The sequence below is a fragment of the Mastigoproctus giganteus genome, chromosome 8, assembly GCF_048544385.1.
Source record: "Mastigoproctus giganteus isolate SK-2022 chromosome 8, ASM4854438v1, whole genome shotgun sequence".
NCBI classification, from domain to species: domain Eukaryota; kingdom Metazoa; phylum Arthropoda; class Arachnida; order Uropygi; family Thelyphonidae; genus Mastigoproctus; species Mastigoproctus giganteus.
Window position 1 is genome coordinate 206,390,583 of NC_143582.1, and position 23,899 is coordinate 206,414,481.

General features: G+C 36.9%; 1 protein-coding gene across 1 annotated transcript in view; it reads right to left on the reverse strand.

Annotated features, from left to right (window-relative positions):
- Positions 1–9,735: 9,735 nt before the first annotated feature.
- Positions 9,736–23,899, reverse strand: part of LOC150082225 (trafficking kinesin-binding protein 1-like) — a 210,273-nt gene continuing 196,109 nt past the window's right edge. The window contains exons 16-17 of the mRNA XM_090380064.1: positions 21,687–21,807; positions 9,736–10,387 (exon numbers count right to left, since the gene is read on the reverse strand). Of these exons, the coding sequence (XP_090236190.1) occupies positions 9,764–10,387; positions 21,687–21,807 (745 nt within the window). The 3' untranslated portion in view covers positions 9,736–9,763. The remainder of the gene's footprint in view (positions 10,388–21,686; positions 21,808–23,899) is intronic.

Sequence of the window (23,899 nt, forward strand, 5' to 3'; positions counted from 1 at the left end):
ACATCTGCATAATGTGTTTAATCCTATGAGTTTTATCTGTTCCTGAAGGAGTAATTTGAGCAATTAGTGATTTTCTATTGTAAAGGAGTTGACTAACTTCCCAGCAACTGTTAATTTTAGCTTCCAGCAGTTTTAGGTTACCAGGGATCAAAGTGTTCTGTTCTGGAAGAAGAAAATACTACAATTACATCACATCACCCTTTTTATGCTGGCCATTTTGCACCATATTTAATGTCTGTAAATTGTGTGTTGTATGGTCAATTTGCTGTTTGCTGGATGAAAAATCAAGCTACCCTCGCCAAGACAGACTAACTCAGTTCTGAAAGAGGCCCATAAAAATTCCTCACGTTATTGATGCAGGCTTCTATTGTAAAGAACTTGACTAACTGCCCAGCAACTGTTAATTTCAGCCACATTCTGAGAGGCTCATAAAACTTCCTCAGGTCTACACCCACCTCTTCTATCTGCTCTCCCTCCCCTGCCTAAACACCTGTGTTTAGGCGGGGGGTATTTTCTGTTGTGAAGGGCTTGATTAACTTCCCAGCAGCTGTTAATTTTAGCTTCCCATAGTTTCAAGTTACCAGGGATCAAAGTGTTCTGTTCTGGAAGAAGACAATACTCTTTTTTTCATTTCATGGATAGGTAAGATTTTTTCCTCCAACACTTACATTAGATCTCCCTTTTAACACTGGCCATTTTTCACCATATGTAATGTCTGTAAATTGCACGTTCTGTGGTCAATATGCTGTTTGCTGGATGAAAAACCATGCTACCCTTGCCGAGACTGACTAACTCAGTACCGTTCTGAAAGATGCCTTGTGTCATCAATGGGATTCGAACTTGGGTCTTTTCCATCCAATGTGGGGAAGACCGATTACACCAACTATGCTGCTGTGCACGAGGACTTCTATGTACTTTAGAAACATTTTTGACACTGATACATTGCAAGTATACCAAAAATAATTCAACGTTCCACCAGAAGTTTTTAATTATATGAAAATTCTGATGGTATGTTAGATTATTAGGTGTAGAGCAATTATCTGACACAACTTTTTTGTTTCTTAGCTTTAAGTAAGTGGAAAATGCAACAGTACACAAATTTTTGTTTCTGACCAAAGACATTAGAATTCATAGTAGTCATACAGTGCAAGAAAGCCAAAGGCTTTTGCTGCACCAACCAAAAAATTAAATAAGTATATATCTTGTTACAGTCAATGGTCACTGGGGTTTTCAGAAACTGAAAAATGATATATAGCTTTTTATTTATTTTTATTTTATTAATTAATTAATTAATAAAAAAAATAATTAATAAATTAATAGAATCATGACTCAGACCAGAGCAGCAAAGCAAAAGGCTCAAGCTAATGGAAGCGCTGTGGCTCAGAGCAGAACTGAGGGGTGTAGTTGTCCTCTGACTCACAGCCTTATAAAATGCACTGTTTGCTTGATGTTTGCAGAGCAATCGGGTACGGGACATGATACTGCCAAGGGGGATGTCTTTGTGTGTGCGCGATGCAAGGAGTGTATCGATATCAGGCAACAACTCGGCGTTCTTGTGGGCCTATATGAGAGCTTGAAGGACAGGGTGGATGCCCTCGAAGAAACTAAATTGAGGGGCCCATCAAGCTCTCAGCTGCCCACATCAACGCCAGAGCTTGCACTTGGGCATCGCGTGACACAGAGACAACCCCCAAGGCAGAATGCGCTGGTCCCGAAGGAACTAGTAGTTGTTGGTGACTCTATTGTCAGGGAAACGGGGAACATGCTTTGTAAAAAAGATAGGTGGAACAGGACCAGGGTATGTCTGCCAGGGGCAAAGGTTGATGACGTTGTAGAGCGAATATCATCTTTTAAGCGCACAAAAGGTGATATAGTTGTACACGTTGGCACTAATGATATTAAGAGTAGGAGACCGGCAGAATTACTCAACAAGTACAGGTCACTGTTGAAAAAAAGCCGAGAATTAGGGTTGAATTTGAAAGTGTCTGCAATTCTGCCCAGACACGATAGGAGGGAGTATATGATGAGAGCCTTGTCGATCAATTCGGCCCTGGAAAGATTGTGCAAGGCCCAAGGGGTAGAATTTTTTTCAGCCTGGACTGTACTTGTTAACAGGAGAGATTGCTTCTACAGGGATGGGATACACTTAAATAGAAAGGGTGCAAGAATATTTGCTGATGCTATCGAGGCAGTGTTAGGTGGGTCGGAAAACTGCTAGCTTGGGGGGAGACAAAGACCAATAGATTGACAGTAGCCACTGGCAGAGGTGAAAGAGATTCTTGCACTGCTTCTATTAGAATGAGCAGAAGCCTGAAAAACAAGATGCATGGTATTTCAGAGACTGCTGGGAGCCATTGCGGTACAAGTAAACACATGGGTTGTGTTAGGATAGCTAAGAATAGAAACAGGTGCAGGTATACTTGCGTGTACACCAATGCTAGGAGTTTAGTAAATAAATTTGATGAATTTGAGGTATTGATCAAAACATCAAAGGCAGATATTGTTGGGATATCAGAGACGTGGTGTCACACAGATATAAGGGATGCAGAACTGCAATTTGGGGAGTACAACGTCTACAGAAAGGATAGACAGGATAGGAAGGGGGAGGGGTTATGCTATTAGTTAAGAAACACATAAAAACCAAGGAAGTGAAGCCAGTCGACATCGCTGGACAGTGCAGTGTTGAGTCAGTTTGGTGTGACATAAGCATTGGGAGATCAAAATTGAGAGTAGGAGTGTGCTATAGGCCTAATGACTCTGATGAGTATAATAAGGAACTGTACAGGGAAATAGAGTGGGCCAGTAAATCAGAGAGTCTTATAATGGGAGATTTTAATTTCCCAGATATTGACTGGATTTTGGGGGCTGGTTACTCACACACTAGCAGGGCTTTTGTGGATTTATTGGATGATTGTTTTCTACATCAGCATGTTCGGGAGGCAACTAGAGGGAGTAATACTCTTGATTTGATTATCAGCAGTGATTCTTCATGCATTAAGAATCTGCAGATAAATGAACCACTAGGTGGCAGTGATCACAGTGTGCTGAAGTGGGATTTACTGAAAGAGGTAACTACCATTAGGGGTAAAAGGGAAGGGTTATTGCTTCCGTAAAGGCGACTACGATGGACTGAGACAGTATTTAAATTCTATACAGTGGGACCAACTGATGATGTTACCAACAGCAAATTCAAAATGGGAAGCATTCAAAGAACTTATCTTGGAAGCTACTAAGCTTTACATACCAACTAAGAAATATTGTTCAAGGTTTAGGCCAAAATGGATGTCAGATGAACTAATGAGGCATATGGCAGAGAAGAAAAAGCATGGGATACTTACAAATTAACACATGACACAGAAGCCTATGATAGATACAAGTTGATATGCAACCAAGTTACAAAGGAGGTTAGGTAGGCGAAGGCAGATTACGAGAAATCCTTGGCAAGGGATGCAAAGAAAAACAGCAAAGAGTTCTTTACTTATGTAAACTCTAGAAGGAAGGGGATGAATCAGATTGGTCCACTTGATATTGATGGGTCAACTGTTGATGATCCTGCTCAGGTAGCTAACAAACTAAATGAATATTTTGCATCGACATTCACACATGAGGAGTTATTCAGCAAGGGGAATGCCAGAGGTGTATTCAACTCTAGCAGTAAGCTACAGAATCTTGAAATAACTGGGAGTAAAGTGGAGGAGAAACTGTTGAAGATAAACACAAGAAAGGCACCCGGGGTGGATGGGATCTATCCAGTTATATTAAAGGAGGCAGCAAAGGAAGTAAGCAAACCCTTAGCCATAATTATGAGAGCTTCCTTGGACTCAGGGGAGGTACCCATAGACTGGAAATGTGCAAATGTGACCCCAATTCACAAAGGAGGATCAAAGGCTGACACAAGTAATTATAGACCTGTGAGCTTAACTTCTGTTCCAGGAAAATTAATGGAGGCACTGGTTAAAGAAGCACTGCAGGATCATTTAGACAAGACTTCAGTTATAGCTCAGACACAGCATGGTTTTGTTAAGGGGAAGTCTTGCCTGACCAACTTGATTGGATACTATGATGCAGTCACAAAAGAACTAGATGCAGGGAATAACTGATATTATATACTTGGATCTTAGAAAGGCTTTTGATACTGTTGCACATGGAAGACTGCTACACAAATTGGAGCAGTGTGACATTGGAGGCAAATTGCTGCTATGGATAAAGGGGTGGTTGAGGGGGAGAAGACAGAGAGTGGTAATCAATGGACACTGCTCATCGTGGACTAATGTTATTAGTGGAGTCCCTCAGGGCTCGGTGTTGGGTCCATTGTTGTTTTCTGTATTTATAAATGATATTGATGATGGTGTATCAGGCTTAATGTCCAAGTTTGCAGATGATACAAAGGTTGGCAGGGTTGTCAAGGACACTACTGACACTATGCTGCTGCAACAGGATCTGGAAAGGTTGAGCAGATGGGCTGAGAGGTGGCAAATGAAGTTTAACATTGACAAATGTAAAGTACTACACATGGGAAACAGCAACCCCAGAGCAACGTATCAACTCTGTGGTACTACACTGACAGTGGTAGAGAATGAAAGGGACTTGGGGGTGATTGTGCAGGCAGATATGAAGTTCTCTGAGCAGTGCAGACGGGCTGCAAGAGTAGCTCATGGAGTATTGTCAATGATATACAGGAATTTTTCCAGCAGGGATAAGGAGGTGATTATTCCATTGTATAAGGCAATGGTCAGGCCACACCTAGAGTACTGTATACAGGTCTGGAGGCCTCATTTCAAGAAGGATGTAGAGCTGGCTGGAATGAGTACAGAGAAGGGCAACAAGATTAGTGAATGGAACAAAGGGGTGCTCTTACGAAGAAAGGCTTAAGTTTTGCAAATTACAGTGTCTGGAGACTAGGCACCAGCGAGGTGATCTGATAGAGGTGTATAAAGCCTTGAATGGTTTAAGCATGCTCAATGCTGATGGGATTCTTCCTCTAGCTCAGAAAAATCACCTGAGAGGGCATAAATTCAAATTGAGGAAAGACAGATGTAGGATAGACGTGCGGAAATTTGCCTTTAGCCAGCAGGTGGTTGGTTGGTGGAACAGACTGCCATCCCTTGTGGTGGAGGTTGATAACCTAAATAAGTTTAAGGCTCAGCTGGACAGGTATTTTGAACGAACAGAGGGGTGAAGTGGAAGTGGGTTTTTTTTTTTTTTTTTTTTTTTTGGCTGATGCTGCATAAGCTTGCTTTCTTGCATCAAATGCCTCTACTAATGCTAATGCTAATTTGCCATTTCAATACATGATGGAAATGTTGAAAGAATTATGTTCAGAAATAAATGTTCAGTGTTTAAATGAACATACCAATGATGTAAAAACCAGTAATTCCATTGTGTTATGTAAGTAAACTTAAATTTAATGTGTACAGATTTTTATAAATAATAAAAAGCAATCATCTATAACAATAGAAACTGATTGATCAAATATGGCTTTTGGCCAAGGACGTGTTATACCCTCATGAGGCTCAAGGCAAAATGGAATTTGGCAGCCCCATATAAAGAACATTTTCAATTTCATTTTATTGTGACAAAAAAAAAAAAAAAATGAGATAAGAAAATCTAATCGAGAAGAATAATTCAGAAATTAAACTAATTAATAAACCAATAAGTAATACACTTAAACTAATAAGTATTTTTATACTACTTTATATGGACTTTGTGTTTTGGGCTGAGAAATGGTATATCAGTTCATTATAATCAATCCTGTTTGTGATATTCTCAATACAAATTATTGCCAAATTACTTAATTTTTCTTGTCCAAGTGAATTTCTAATATAATTCTTAACTCTTTTAAGCACAGAGAATGATCGTTCTGCTGGTGCGTTCGAAACAGGAATTGACAAAAATATTTTTAAAATTATGTTCACATTAGGAAAAGTTGATATTAGTCCTACTTGAATTGCTTCATACATTAAAGGTGAATATAAATTTTCATTTTTTGAAAATTGTATAAAATGAATTAATTCTTTAAAAACATTAGTGTCATTCTCATCTGAATAAGCATTTATTAAAATACAGTGGCGGACAAAAAAACTGCATCACTTTTGAATTTTGCAAATAATGTTTTGCGCTGCTTGTCGGTTTCAGAAATGTTCGAATTGCATTTGTTAGATGGGATATATATATCTGTGAATGAAATCCAATAAAAAGACTCCACCTGATATACCTAATTGCCATAAATATCTTTCCAAAGGGTAAAATGCATAATTAATGGAAATATGAGAAATCATGCAAATGGCAATCATGACAACCAAACATACATTTTATTGCATTTACATGTACAAACTGAAATGACAAGTTAACGAAATAGTATTATGTACTGTAAATCAGCAAAATAAGTGCTCAATATTTTGTTGTTCTCCCTGGAGTTGCAATTACAGCCTTGCAACGATTAATCAACTTCTGGATATATCTTCTGGAGTTAATCAACTTCTGGATATATGGTTGCCCAATTTCGTGGTACCACACCCTTACAATGCTCTCCTACAGCTGGATCTTACTTGTTGACTTCTTCTGACCAATTTTAGATGACATTATGTACCAGAATTTTTCAATAGGGTTCAAATCTGCACTGTTGCTGGCTGGGCCAGTCCAACACTGTAATGCCAGCATTTCTGAGGTATAACTGCACCTTAAGGAAGAAAAACAAGGGAAAATATTGGTGTAAACATGTTTTAAGCCTTGTGAGACAAGAAGACAAACTCATCGTTAAATCTAAATAGTAAAAAACTTACCAATTTTGCTGAGTCCTGTTGAAAAATGCAGATTTAGACGTCTGTGTGATTATTCTTAATAATGGATTTCAGGCACTCCAAGATAGCAGTTTAGGTTTCTGCATTCACCGTTCCGTTAATAAAACTTAATTTGCCCGAGCCTCACCCCTTTGCTTGTTATGCATCTCTACAACCATCTGACCAGCGGGGAACTTTACAGTCGGTGTTATGCAGTCAGGATGGTATGCCTCTGATTTTCATCTTATCACATATCGCTTCCCATCCGAGTCATGCAGGTTGAATTTTGTCTGTGCGGGTAGCATAATGGTATCTTCACTTTCCACCGCACACCGGGTGGAAAAGCCCCGGGTTTGAATCCTGTGGATGACACGAGGAATTTTAGTGGACTTCTTTTCACTCCGTAGCTGGGTTAGTCGGTCTCAGGCATACATAGCAAGGTTTTTTTTCCCCAGGAACTGGGATTTTTTAGTCCAGTAAACGAGCAGATCGACCAGAAAACACAAGCAACTTACAGACAAAATAAATATATGGGTAGACTTAATCATTTACGGGGGACCCTAAATATCAATTTTTTTTTTTTTTTTTTTTTGCGGGTTGAATTTCGATTTGTCAGAAAAGATGACAGTGTCCCATTGCTCTTTTGTCCATGAAAGATGGGTTTTAGCCCAAGAAAGTCGCTTCTTCATTTGTTGGGTCAACAAAGGCTTCTTGGGCCAATAGGCATATAGACAACATTCTGAAAGCCGTCTTTGGATAGTTTGTGCACTTGTTTTAACACCATCTCAAAGTCCAGTTTTAGATCAGGAGCACTAGCATGGCGATTACGAAGTTTCAAATATCGATCTTGGAAAGGCGTAGTCACTCTCTTACGGCCTGATCCAGGTCTTCACTTCACATCACCGATTTCACGCTTTAATTTCAGCACCTGGGATACTTTTGACTGGTGGCAGCCTATTTTATCAGTGATAGCACACGTAAAAAGCCCTTCCTGGGACAGAGCAATAGCTACACTCCAACTGAACACATGGAGCCACGCTTACACCTCCGCAAGACAGGATACTAATGAGCGTGTATACCATTCCAATGCCGTATTTATATAAACGGCTGATGCAATACCTTGTAATTACTGTCTGATGCAATAGAAGCATTATCTGACCCAATACCTTTGCTTTGCGACAAACAAAATGACTGTAATCAAAAAATATGTTATGTTCAACTACAAATGTTAAGTTTTTTTTGTCTGCCACTGTATATAATGACGATTTTAAAAGATTTACAGCATGTTGTAAATTTGAATCTTTATTTTGAAGATTTTCAAATTTGTTTGCAAAAATATTTTTCTCTTCCACTTTCAATTATTATCATAGCTTGTGAGAAGCTTTAGCTGAATTTCGCTGCTAGTTACAGATAAGCGTTCACCTGCGTTCTACGTGGGAACACCCTTATGCATAAGGCTGTCAGGGGCACTGGTTCCATACAAGGAAGTCTTTACTTTTTCAATTAATTCAACTATTTAAGGAAGAACTAAATATAAAATTTCATCAAAATCGGTGAAACCATTTTTGAAGAAAATGTAATTTTCAAATTAATCTTCAAGTTAATTGACCTTCAGGTAGAAAGTGAGTTTCTGATAAAAATCAGTTAAAAATATTAGTAAAAAACAGCAATTGGTGCGATGCACTAAAACATTTTTTTATTATTTTATTTTTATTTTTTTGAGCACTGTGTGTGAAGACAGCAGGGGTTTCAAGGAATAGGTACATTAGCTACGACTTGCAAAACATCTGTTTATACCTATTCTAGTTATTACTTGAATTTTATGATTTTTGGTTGATTTTTTTTTTTTTTTTTTTAATTTGGAATCTTGAAGTGTCCTGGTTAATCTGCTTCCTAATGAATCGAGAGTCTGCTGTATATATTTTCAACATCATTTGCTGACTTAATTTAGAACTGATTCCTTTTCTTCTCATTCAAATGGCTTTAGTTTTAATTGTAATAAGTTACCTTTTTTGTGACAGTAAAAAATAATGGGTTTCAGAATTTTTTTTTTTCAATGTCTTTATTTTATACTAAACAAATAAATTATATCATACTAGTTTTATATGGCAGTTCATCATCACAAATTTACTCCAATCCACACTTTTTAACCCTAAAAGGGTATAGATTTTGTTCACAAAGGTATGGATTTTATATAATCTGTACATAGACAGATTTAACTAAGCCAGAACTGCCATACCACATGAAAATTCCATTTTTCATTTTTTTTAAAAAATACATCATTAAATACCCGTATAGACATTCTAAATTTCCCTACATTTTCTGACATATATACTGTGGCTGTGTATATACACACCCTTCCAAATATAACAGCTAAATCTATACAAAAATAAGCTTGAAACAATTAATCACATAAATCATCCCAAACATAATTGCACCCTAGTTATGTACAAGTTCTCATCAGCCTATTTACATATATCTACAAAAAAAAGGAAAAGAAAAACATTTAAGTAAAAACTTACATTGCACTTTTAACAAACATAACATGTTCCATCATTTTTCTTTCAAAAAAGGGAACAGAATATAGTAAACAGCTCTTCTTGCTCAAAATAAAAAATTTACATCACATTAATATTCATATTACATCGAACCTGTAATATGGCTATACAAGCTTAATATTGAACATTATCACAGCAAATATAACATGAAACTGTTTAACAGTAGTGTGCAAGTGTAAATTTATTATCAAGTCGCATTATAACCTTTTTAAAACCAATTACATATAAAAAGCCATTTTGCATCCACTTTTTTTCTCTTTATCACATTAACAAGATAACCTATCATTAAAACTGTATTCTATCCAAAAAGGCTTAGAATATAAAATGTGCAGTTTTCTGTAATTCTAGCTACTACTATAACTTGAATAAATCAAGTTAAGACAGCTAAACTAGGCTAAGTATTTTATGATGGTTACACTGAAAATTTCAAAGTGCATATCCTCCCTTTCTTAAGGAATGAAGAGTTTTTAATGGTCCTACTGTATTTAAACCTAAGTATCGGAGACTATTAAGTTGTAAAATGGGATTGGGCATGTAAGAAAGGGGTGGTGATATAACTGGTGTCATATTTCTGTAGCATTCCTTTTGGGTTACCAACTTTGGCACAAATCCCCAGGGATGCTGAAGGGCAGATGTATCATTTCTGTTAAGAGTAGAACCAGCACACTGTGCATGAATATTTTTATTCTTAATGACATTTGCTTTCATTATTTGTTCATTGATCACAGAAGGTCCTGTGGGAGACATACCAAGGAATGTGTGAACTGCAGATAAAGTATTATTTATAGAACTGTAACTAATTTTGGCTAGTGAAAGTTCAGAATTAGTTTCACATTTGTTCAAGGTACTTCCTGTTTTGCTTCCAGATCCATTATGGAGTTTACCAAAAGCCGATGAGAGACCAATGGAAGATACTGGTCTATAGTAAGAATGCAAAATATTACTTCCCTTTGGAATTCTTAAGTTTCGGAGCAAATTAGGGGCACTATAAGACTTAGGAATAGGTGATAAACTTCTTTCTGGTGAAGGCGGAGGAGTTTTAGGAGTTTCCTAAAATAAAAATAATAATAATAATGAAATAAGTTATTTGATATACAAGGTATTCAAATTTTCCCCATATATTCAGGTGTGCAGAGGCACATGACACTGTATTCATTGTTTCCCCCCCTTTCTTTTACCAGGCAGAGATGGCTTGATGATTTGCGCCACTCTTCTGGGTACAATCCAGAAAGGGAAACTGTGCATGTCTGTAGAAACGTTTGCTCTTGGGGGGGGGGGGGACAGTTTGCATGATGGGACTAGCTAACAATAGCACCCAAAATGTGTGTGGGGGTAAGAGAGAGAGACTTTATAAGGTCTCTCTCTCTCTCAGGAATTAATCTTCAGACATCTTCCAAATGGATAGCAGGGCACCTTTCTGTGTGCAGGCAGAGAAGTGGTGTAAATCATAACCTCATCTTAATTGATGAAAGTGAACATTACAAAATCATGTGACTCTGTACACTTATGATCTATCTGCACCTAAATGTCTAGGTCAAATATGAATCACACTTATGTACTGATTCAAATATTTTTAATTAAATATGTTTCAGATATTAATAGAATTAAAGGAAAAATAGTCTTGCTTATACAGTCGGTCCTCGTATAACACGTGTTTGCATTACACGGATTCGATCATACACGATTTATAAATAGAGGAACGTTATCTTATATAACACGAACCGAATTCGCTTATACACGATTCGCCTTTGTGTTTACAAGAAATGGCAGTCGAATGCGGAATCACCCCAACTGAATGCAACACGACAGGAACGAAGAAGATTCAGAAAATGTATTTATGTGTTTTATATCAGTGAAGGGGAAACACATTTCACCATAATAACGTAAAAACCAACACAATTCCAGCTATTGATATAATCGCAAATGCAATTAGATGAAGTTTACTACCAGTTTATAACAGATTCCACTAGCAGAAACGCAACTGGAAATTGTTTTTATTGTTTTATGGTAGTAACCCCCAGAAATGTGGTTTAGTAAAATGTGAGGTGTTAATAGTGTATCTCAGCCTTTACGGTGTTGTTTATTCAGTTGCTACACGCGCGCAGCTTTGTTTATGTGTATCAAGCGTGCCTCCTCGTTTTGTAATTGTGCTTTATTCCCTAAAAATGAGTAAAATACTTAAAAGGTGTGAAAAGGAAGCTTCCTGGCTAAGACACTGCAGATTCAGAGAGAAAAAAAAAAAAAAAAAAGAAGCAATATCGATAAACAGAGGCAGACTGGGTCAAAAATTCTTACCCGGGAAAATTTATAGTGGCCTCATACTACGGTTTATGGCCAAAATCACACCGGCCTCCGGCCCACCGTGGTTTCCCCCGTAAGGCTTATGGCCAGTCCGCTTCTGTCAATAGAGAAAAAATATGAAATTGTGAAACGCTTTGAGCGAAATGAAAGACCATGTGATATTGCACGTGCTGCAGACCTAAATGAGGCAACGCCGAGAATTACAAAGAATGCGGAGAAAATAAAAACTTTCATAGCGGAAACAACACAAAGTGTAATTAAATTCCATTAGATTAAGACACAAAGAATTGGAAGAGATGGAACGGCTGTCATCTCTTTGGATAGAAAATCAAACAAAAAGCAAGTTTGCTTACGATAGAAGCAAAAGCATTAGCAATATTTTATTACGACTATTTTATTTAATATAATAATTTTTTTACGAATAAAATACGTATTTTATTCGTAAAAAATATTTTTTTAGTATTAAAAAATACTAAAAATACTTTATTATAATATAATATTATTTTTATTACGTATTTTAATCGTTATAAAATACGTAAGTATTTTATAACGATTAAAATTACCCTATTATTTATTGTGTTTGGTAATGTTTTGGTTCCAAATGTGTGTTCAATCTTGGGTGGTCGGCACCTAACCCTACTTTTCCCATAGGGCCTGTTGTTTATATTGCACGATTTTGCACTGCACGAGGATTTCTAGGAACGCAACTATCGTGCTATACGAGGACAGACTGTATTTCTATATTTAATACCCATACTGCTAATATCAATGCTAAAGAGGATATAAGGAAAAAGAGAACTTTCGTATTATTATGATCTCTAGATAAAAAATGAAAAACAAAAATGCATAACAGATGTGTTTCATGTACAGTTCTGTAAATTCTGTGCTCTTTGATCAAATATACTCCCAATAATTTTGTCAATAGTTCTTTTAGTGCTATTTCTCTTAATTTTTTTATTCTCCACCATAGTATTGTGCACTGTATGGCATAAATTTACCTAAGCTTCTGTAATGGAATGATGTTTAATGTAATATCTAATATTTATCTCATGAATACAATGCAAAAATTTTAAATTCATATTCTTCAAACAGCACTGGATAGGAATTTAAGTCTCTATCAGGTGCATTAGTAAATGCATTAATCAATCAGACTTTTTGGGGAAAAAAAAACAAGAAATTGTTTAAAATGGGAATCCACCATTCTTCTAGGTTAAGTAAAAGTAACTCTTAACATTTATAACACACATTCTCAAATATCTTTGAATATAGTCAACAAAACATTTATTATCAAATTAAATTATCACAATTACCAAACCAGTGTACTTTAAATTATACCAATGTACAGGTAAGATTTAAAGTAACACCTTGTTATTATTAATATGATTTAACTACTACCAATTACAGTTGCTCAATCGATTCAAAGCTTTAAATACCTCAATAAGATCACCTCACAAGTACCCAGTCTCCAAACACTGCAGTTTGCAAAATTGAAGCCTTTCCTAGTAAGGGCACCCTTTCATTTCCTTGATTAATCTTATTTATCTGTACCCATTCCAGCAGATTCATGTTTTTCCTAAAATGAGGCCTCCAGATCAGATCTCTATGCAGTACTCAAGATGTGGTCTGACAACAGGATAATCACCTGCTATTCCCTGCTGTCAGAATTCCTGTATATCATTGACAAAACCCAATGAATTGTCCTTGCATCCTGTCTGCAGTGCTCAGAGAACTTCATATCTGAATGCACGATTACTCCCAGGTCTTTTTCATTCTCCACTACCCAGGGTATGAAACGAGTCATAAAAAAAATAAAAAATGAGTTTGAAATGTTAAGGAAGGCTTATGACATGTCCAGTGCTGACAAGATATTGTCTTGTCTAAAATTTTCTTTGTTCCCAAAGGCTGTTACTCAGTTTCTTCCATGCAGAATTATACCTTGTCAAATGATGCAAAGTACCACTACTAAACACTCGACAACTGAGGTAGATGATAAAGGTTAAACTTATAAGCATGTTAAGTGTTCGGATGATATCATTGCAAAATAACGTACTGCTTCACTGATTTTCATTAGAAAGTATCCAAATGTCCACTCCCCCCACCCACTACACCAAGACCTTTCTACTTGTGATTTCTATATTCTTCATTCCTTGAAGAAAATCTCTGAAAGGTAAGCATTTTCACATGGATCAGCTGGTTTAAATTAGCTACTTTATGAGCAAATCATGAAGGGCAGAAAAGAATGTCTGTTGTAATTCACTGGTAGTTAAAACAAATCAGTATTGGGACCAATTTTCAACTATGTCAAACAATATGAAATCTATATTACACTGGTCAACGCATAAAATGTTAAGAAAATTAAAATACCCAATCTTGACTAATTTCATGTTGCTGAACACGAAAATCACATTAAAATTCCTCAATTGGCTCTTGTTTTCAAATTACAGTTAGGGTCTCATATTAGCGAGTTACTCTACATTACTAACTATGGCTCTCTGCAAAATGCATGGCAACACTGCAGTTTCAGTTCCACCATGCTCTTATCATGTGATTGGCAACTGCTGCCTCGCTCTGCATCACATGATAAGTTGTTGCCTCAAATGCATCTTCAACTCTGTTGCAGTAATCCTCGAATAAGGCTAGGTACTGGGTGATTTGTTCTGTTAATGGTTGTTCTCTGTGAGATGCCTATTTTTGCACAGTATTTGTGTCATGTAAGATTAATATGCCCCGTAATTGTGTGAATAGTCCAGATGACTTCTGTTACACATGTGAAGAAGCCACATTAGCTTCAAGAAAGTGTCCCTTAACTGAAGCCATGAAAAAGGCCTACTTCTTGTACTTTGGGTGTAAAGTAGACGACCAGGACAAGAACTGGGCTCCACACATATGCTGCACTACCTGTTCATCAAAACTCAATGTGTGGGTGAATCGAAAGGGACGTTTTATGCCTTTCGCAGTGCCCATGATATGGAGGGGGCCAACAAATCACATCACAGACTGTTACTTCTGTATGGTGCCTCCTATTAGAAAAGGGATGACAATGAAGAAAAAGTGAACAATGACATACCCAAATATACCATCTGCAATTTGTCCCATGCCTCACAGTGAAATATTACCTATTTCTGAACCACCTGACTGTTTTTCTGTACACTTTGATGAAGGTGAAGACACTGATGAACATCAACTTGATATATATGAAGAAGTACAGCAGCCATCTACGTCAAGGGATCCACCATTTTGCCCAAACCTTTACCCTTCTGAACCACATAAGATCATAGAAAGTTAGCTATAATGACCTCATCAGGAATCTCGAATTGCTGAAGAATAACGCAGAGCTTTTGGCTTCCACAATGGAATCATCTAGCACAGACAAGGCCAATAACAACTTCAGTATTATCTGCAAAAAATTCTACACAGACACACTCAAAAAAGAACTGAAAAACAGCGAAACATATAAAATCACCAACTCCACCCACAGCACTATTACCAAAAAACTAATAGCCATGCATAAAAAAGTTAATTTAAAAATCGATAACACCAGATTTCCTTTTGTTTACTGGGTCCCAAAATTCCATAGTTCCAGTAGGCTGCAGAATCATCACCACATGCAGGAACAGCTATATCAAAAACCCCAGTGAAAAACTAGAGGCCAAACTGAACACAATATCCACCAATCTCACCAACGCCAAGTTCATTTCAGACAATAGAAAATACATCAAAAATAATAAAATCAGCAAAGTGTACACCTACGACTTTAAAAACCTATTCACCAGCATTTATGCGTGTATGTATACCAATGCTAGAAGTATAGTAAATAAATTTGATGAATTTGAAGTGTTGGTCAAGACATCAAAGGCGGATATTGTTGGGATAGCAGAGACGTGGTGTCACACAGATATAAGGAATGCTGAACTGGAATTTGGGGAGTACAATGTGTACAGAAAGGATAGACAGGATAGAAAGGGAGAAGGTGTTATGCTGGTAATTAAAAAAAAACATAAAATCAAAAGAAGTGCATCCAGTTGATATAGATGAACAGTGTACTGTTGAGTCAGTTTGGTGTGACATAAGCACTGCGAAAGCAAAAATAAGAGTAGGAGTGTGTTATAGGCCTAATGACTCAAATGAGTACAGTGAAAAATTGTACAGAGAAATAGAGTGGGCTAGTAAATCGGAATGTCTTATAATGGGGGATTTTAACTTCCCAGATATTGACCGGAACTTGTGGGTTGGTCACTCACACACTAGTCAGACTTTTGTGGATTTATTGGATGATTGTTTTCTGCAGTAGCATGTTCGAGAGGCAACCAGAGAAAATAATACTCTTGATCTGGTTATCAGCAGTGATCATTCGTGTATTAAGAATTTGCAGATAAAGGAACCACTAGGTGGCAGTGATCACAGTGTACTGATGTGGGATTTACTTAAAGATTACCATCAGGGGTAAAGGAAAGGGTTTTTGCTTCCATAAAGGTGAGTACAGTGGTCTCCGACAGTTTTTAAATTCTGTACGGTGTGATCAACTGACGATGTTACCAACAGTAAATTCTAAGTGGGAAGCATTCAAGGAATTAATCGTGGATGCTACTAAAAGTTTCATACCTATTAAGAAATACTGTTCAAGGTTTAGGCCTAAATGGTTATCTAATGAACTAATGAGACTCTTAACAGAGAAGAAAAATACATGGGATGCATATAAATTATCAAGCGACTCAGAAGCCCATGGCAGATATAAGCTAGTCTGTAATCAGGTCACAAAGGAGGTTAGGCAGGCGAAGGCAGATTATGAGAAATCCTTGGCAAAAGATGCTAAGAAAAACAGCAAGGATTTCTTTACTTATATAAACTCTAAAAAAAGGGGGATGAATCTGATTGGTCCACTTGACATCGATGGTTCGACTGTTGATGATCCTGCTCAGATAGCAAACAAACTGAATGAGTATTTTGCATCTACATTCACACATGAGGAATTATTAAGGTTTGAAAATGGCAGAAGGTTATCAAATTGTAGCAGGATACTTAATGCTTTTGTAATAACTGAAAGCAAAGTGGAGGAGAAATTGTTGAAGTTAAACATAAGAAAAGCACCTGGGGTGGATGGGATCTATCCAGTTATATTAAAGGAGGCGGCAAAGCAACTAAGCAAACCCTTAGCCATAATTATGAGAGCATCCTTGGACTCAGGGGAGGTTCCCACGGACTGGAGATGTGCAAATGTATCCCCAATTCACAAAGGGGGATCGAAGGGTGACACGAGTAATTACAGACCAGTTAGTTTAACTTCTGTTCCGGGTAAAATAATGGAGTCACTGGTTAAAGATGCATTGCAGGATCATCTAGACAAGACTGCAGCAATAATTCAGACACAGCATGGGTTTGTTAAGGGAAAGTCTTGTCTGACAAATTTGATAGGATATTGTGTGGTTACAAAGGAACTGGATGCAAAAAATAATTTTCATATCATATATTTGGATTTCACGAAAGCTTTTTACACTGTTGCGCATGGAAGACTATTGTACAAATTGGAGCAGAATGGTATTAATGGTAAATTGCTACAATGGATAAAAGGATGGTTAAATGGGAGAAGACAGAGGGTGGTAATCAATGGCTGCTGCTCTTCGTGGACTAATGTTATTAGTGGAGTCCCACAGGGTTCGGTGTTAGGTCCACTGTTATTTTGTATATTTATCAATGATATTGATGAAGGTATATCAGGCTTAATATCGAAGTTTGCAGATGATACAAAGGTTGGCAGGGTTGTTAATTACAGTAATGGCAGTGTGCTACTGCAACAGGATCTAGATAATTTGGGCAGATGGGCTAAGAAGTGGCAACTGAAGTTTAACCTTGACAAATGAAAAGTACTGCATATGGGTAGAAGTAACCCCAGAGAAACGTACCAACTGTGTGGTACTTCACTTAAGGTGGTAGAAAATGAAAAAGACCTGGGAGTAATTGTGCAGTCAGATATGAAGTTTTCTGAGCAATGCAGACAGGCTGCCAGGGCAGGTCATGGGGTTTTGTCAATGATATATAGGAATTTTGCTAGCAGGGAGAAGGAGGTGATTGTCCCTCTGTATAAGGCAATGGTCAGGCCACGCCTTGAGTACTGCGTACAGGTCTGGAGGCCTCATTTTAGGAAGGATGTAGATTTACTTGAAGGTGTACAGAGAAGGGCAACAAGATTGGTGAGGGGAATGAAGGGATCCTCTTATCAAGAGAGGCTTAAGTTCTGCAAATTGCAGTGGCTGGAGACTAGGCACCTGTGCGGTGATCTGATTGAGGTGTATAAGGCCTTGAATGTGTTGAGCACGCTGAATTCTGATGGGATCCTTCCACTTGTTCAGATTACGAACCTAAGGGGACACAAATTCAAATTAAGAAAAGACAGATGTAGAATAGATGTGCGGAAATTTGCCTTTAGCCAGCGGGTGGTTAATTGCTGGAACAAACTTCCATTTGTCGTTGTGGAAGTTGACAGGTTAAATAAATTTAAGGAGGAACTGGACAAGCATTTGGAGGGAATGGTGTGATTTTTTTTTTTTCGCTGATGCTGCATAAGCTCATACACTTGCTTTCTTGCATCACATGCCACTACTACCTACTACTACTATTTCCCACAATAATTTAAAAAGCGTGCTTACAGACTACTATGAAGAAAACTGGGAAGTCTAGGCTGCAGCAAACAGTACTGGCTAGACTTAATAAACTTATGCATTATCAATAATTACCTACTCGTGGGAGACAACATATACATGCAAAGTGGGGGGGTGGCAATGGGAGCAAGCAGCTCGAGTTCCATTGCCAACCTTTACTTTCACCACTACGAAAACAAAATTAAAGATGACATAATCTTCTTCAGATACATTGATCACGTCTTAGTTGTCAACTGTGATAAATTCGACAAATTAGCACTAGAAATATATCCCACAGATCTGACCATCAAACGTACCAACCCCAAAAGCCATCTACAAGCCATATACCTCGACAGCGAAATAACCATCAAAGGAAATAAAATTTACACAAACATTTTGATAAAAGAGACCATTTTAACTTCCAAGCCATTAGACTCACAAAGTGGGAGACCAATTTAGCTAAACAAATACATGTTAATATAATCAGAAATCAGACTAAAAGAATAATACACATCAGTAGTAACCAGGAAAACATACTGGACGCATTACAAAAACTAAAAACTAATTTAATTCAAAAGAAAATGCCTGTCAAGTTCATCAGACACCATGTTAAAACAGCCATTCAAGCCAATTTAACCTTACATCACTCAAACTAATGCTTATAGGGTCACAGATTAATTGTTTGGGTCCCTATTAGACCCCTGGGTTCACTGCACTCAGACAAGGCTCATTGTCTGACCGCACTGAAACCCGTAAGTCCAAATTCAACCCCTAATTACAACAATAACTATAATAGCAATTCTCATGCTGATCCAACTATATTAAACCCCATAACTATCTCTACGCTTCTTAGCACAAACCTCGCTGGATATTTGACATTAGACAACAAAAGCTAACACGCTACACCACACCTACAGCTTATAATAAAATCCAAAGCACCACAAGGTTAAAATCACCGAAGGGGGTATTATAAATATGTATATAGTTATCCCACTGGGCATACACGGGCTATTATGCTGTAGAAAGGTTATACCAGTCCTTGTCCAGTGGATAACATTGCAAAAAAAAAAACTGTAATGTAATCCTTAATCGTAATCACTAAAATGTAATCCTTAAAATCACATTTACCTAAAAATCAATATAGGTATTCACCATAATCCCTAAACATCGATTAAAAATTGAATACAGGTCACCTAAGCACAAATTAACCCTCCCTTAAACACATTTTAAAAATATACCAACCAACAAATCAAACCAGATGACACCCTGGCCTCCTATAAAGCAGCTCCAGGGCGACTTGCACTTCCCGTCTATCACCAACCTACAGCCATACTGATCACAGGTAAACACCTATATACTTTTTATATTAAATCTGATGCATACCCATCGGGCTTTGGGTCTCAATCCCAGTTTGCAGCTAATAATAACTCAAAATTTAAAACTAAAGTTAACCAAAAATTAACAATTACAATTTATATTTATTTCATTTACTTGATTAATTATTTCATTTTATTAACTTAGGACAATCACAACTTAACATGAGTACTTACAAAGCAAAAAACTGTTACTGAGACCACAGAAACGGGTATGCTCATGGCATTCTTTTAGTATGGCTATCTATCTGCTCAAAGCCCCCGAGGAGGTAGCAGAGAGATGGCCATGTGAAAGAAAGTCACCCTCCTATTTTATATTTTTATTAACTTGATCCAATGTTAATAGTTAACATGGACTTATAGGCAATCCAACAACTGCTAGTGCAACTACAGCTAGCCAGTTAATTAGGCCTTAATTACCAGTAATACCTCCCGCCAAAACAAAAAAAAAAAAAAATTCCCCACCACTCGCAAACCAAAATCTATCAGAATCTTGACCTAATATATCAATGCACGTATAATGTTTAATTGTTCATCCTACAACAGCATTAACGCCGCATAAGCGCAATATTGCTAGAAACAAATATAGAACATTGGCTTAAAAGTAATGTTCAAATATATATATAAACCAACCTTCAGAGTGTCTTCTTTTGTGCTGAAAATGAATCAATCCCTGTACGAAGTATTAAATACTTTTAACCTTTTTCAGAGTATGTATGTTAGGCATATTTTGAGTGTATATATATCTTCCTCTGATGAAAATGGATATAGTGGTTGTTTTTATTTGTTCCTTGTGGTTTTGTCTCATGTCTATCTTCTTTAGTAGTAAGTTCATTATGTCTCTTTTATGATATTTCACATTATTTTGGCTTCTGCATTAACAAGTACACACCGGTCTAAATTTAACATTTATTGACATTAATTTGGCTTTATTTGCCCTATATTTAATATTTCAAAATTTTTATACATGTTTTCCTATTACATATCTTCATTTTTTCTCTTCTGTATGTGTTATTTATCTGTTTTTTTTTTTTATTCTTTCATTTTTTTTGTCTAATTTACATTTTATATATATATATATATATATATATATATAAAAATAAAGTGTGTGTGTGTGTGTTTCAAGATTGTTTCTCATTCATTTTAAACAGTGTGTCCATTTATTCACAAACTGTCTTGAAATCTTCCAGTAAGTGCAGTGTCTCTTTATCTGTTGTGTTTCTAATTGTAGATATAGTTTATAACAGATGGCAAAACAAATATAGCTTTTAAAATTGGAGAATATTTTAGCTGTCAGCCATTTTTCTCCAATTCTGACTTAAAAAAGTTGAAATCCTCTGGAATTTATATCCAGAAGTTGATGAAACTGGATTATTTATCTAGGGATAGATAAATATGATAGATAAGTATATGTAGAAGATAACAACATTACATAACAGAAGTGATGATTTTTTTTTTAATTTTCTAATTTGATTACTGAAATAATTTCACCCTAATATTAAGCAATCAAGTTAAAATAAGAAAAAAAAAATATTTTTAATTAATATTTAAGAGCATTTATGTACACATTTTCCATTTTTATGAATTTTCAAAATTTCTCTAATCAAAACACTCCCAGAGGCCATGACCAGAAGAAAATTATTTCTAGAGCACAGATATGTTCAGGAAGCTCCAGGAAAGTTTAATCAAAAATTAAGTTTATTTTAAAGTATGACCTTGAGAAGAAAAACCTGAGATCTGATGAAACAGTCTGCAAATAGAAACATTGCTGCACTTACTGTTAACTATTATATTTACTGTAGAGCCAAAATCTGATAACACCTATTATCTTTTTATTTTCATTATTATTATTTTTTTTTTTTTTCAAACATTTGAACCAATCCCCCTTCACTTTCCTCTGATAAGGCAGAAGAAAGTGAAGAGGAGTGGTTCCAAAATATCACAGTTAATTAATTTGGAAACAAAGTTCCAGAAAGAAGAAAAAGGATGGATATTAATTTGCTAATGCACAATACTTCATAAGAGAACTCAAAATTTCACCTTTAAGTCATATGACCTAGTTGTTGGTACTGCACCATGTATTCCCTGTTCAGCTAGGAGTTTGTTCAATTGAGAGGATAAGCTAAAAATGTTTCCAAGGTGTGAGCTTCGGGAACTGCAACTTAAAAAGAAAACTTATTCAAGCACAAGTATTATATAAATTATTCTCATTATTATACAAAAACATATGTTCATCTTTCCTGTGATATTATTAAACAATGGTTATTACAGTAACATATATAAACAGATATTTAAAAGAGTAAGAGATTACCTCAATCTTTTGTGTAGCATGCTTCCAGTCAATGCTCTCCAAATGTAAACGAATAAAATAAACGGATAAAATAATTTTAATGAATTCTTTCACTCATAGAGACATGACCATTGTTGTTGTTGTTGAGTTTAACGACACATAGGCTGCTGGGGCCATATTGTGTCTTTCTAATGGTGAATATGAAACATAACTATATTTTATGGTATATTCCTATCCGATTTAAGAAAGTAAATAGTTCCTTTTTATTAGGATCATCTCCCAGGATCTGCATTAAATTTACTGATGACTGTGTATTAGAAATTGACTTAAAGATGCCTAAGTGGATGGTTTGAAAGTGGGGACAGTCCACTAGCAAATGGCAAATGGTCAGTTGAACTTGGCATGATGTGTATTGGGGAGAGCTGTCATTATTTAATAGATACAGGTGAGTGAGGTGAGTATACCCAATCCTTAGCCTTCCTAAAATTGTTTTTTCTCGTCTATTTTTCCGGAAACTGGAGAGCCACAGCTTTGGTTCTGGTTTTATTTGGTATAGTTTGTTTCCTGGATAACCTCTCCAGATCAGTGACCATCTATTGTAACATGCTTTACGAATGATATGTTTGAAATCGGAATACGGAACTTGACAATTCTGTAAAATATTGGTATCTGGTTGTTTGGCGGCAAGATCTGCTCTTTCATTTCCAGCTATACCAGAATGCCCTGGTATCCAACAGAATGTCACAGTTTGGTTTGACTCATTGCACACAAGTAATTTGGAATGGATTTGTTTGATAACAGGGTGAGAGGAGGTGGTATTGCTATTTATGGCAGAGACAGCACTGAGCGAGTCAGTGTATATTAAGGCAGAAGAAATCAGAAGTTGAGTGAGTAATGTGATCTAGGGCCAAGTTAATAGCATAAAGCTCTGCAGTGAAGATACTGCATTCTACAGGTAATGAGATAGAAGTAGTGAATGAAGAGAAGATTGCCGCAGCGCCTACTTGGGTCTCAGTTTTTGATCCATCTGTATAGATCTTACAGGCCTGTGAATTAGAAGCAGAATGAGTTTCATGTAACTGTGCGATATTGAAGGGTTTTTTTTTTTTTTTTTTTGATTTGGTAGTTGTTGGCGCATCGGCTTCTGTGGCCATATTGCACCTCCCAAGGTTTTTGCAGTACTTTGATCCAAGTCCGAGGCGGGAATCGAACCCGCGACCTTTGGGTTGCCGGGCAGGTACTTTACCCACTCGGCTAGCCCGGTCGGCACGATATTGAAGGGAGACAAGGTGTTCTTTCCCCACTGTTGGAAATAGTCATCGTAAATTGCACAGATATTTGTCCCTGGTGAATCAGGCGGTGTTATGTCCTGATATAGATTGCTGATTTCAATATTCCACGTTTGAGTTAGTTCTTTAAGTCTAAGTGCAGCAGGTTTGTTTTCATTTGGTTTACTGTTGAAGAATGACTCCCATTCGGTATTGTACAGACATCTCCAATTCGGGTGAGAGGGAAGACTGCGGATTGTTGCAGCATACATCAAAAGCAATGTTTTCCTCCGAAGATGTAAGGGAGGTTCGTGGGCTTCAACGTAAAGGCTCTGAACTGGGGAGGTTCTGAAATCCCCTAGAGAAACTCTCAGAGCACTGTGCTCAATCTTGTTCAATCGCTCTAAAATAGTTTTCCTAGCAGAGTCATACACTGGGGGGCCATAGTCTAAACGGGACCTGATGAGAGCTCGATAGAGATGGATCAGGGTATGTCGATCAGCGCCCCATGACATAGATGACACACACCGGAGGATATTCAATTTCTTCAAGCAGATGGTCCGAAGGTAGGTCACATGTGCTTGAAAGTTTAGTTTCCTATCTAGCACCAGGCCAAAAACACGGACAGTGCAAGTAAGAGGTATTGGCATGTTATTGATCTTTAGCTCAGGATCAGGATGAAGTGATCGTAGTTT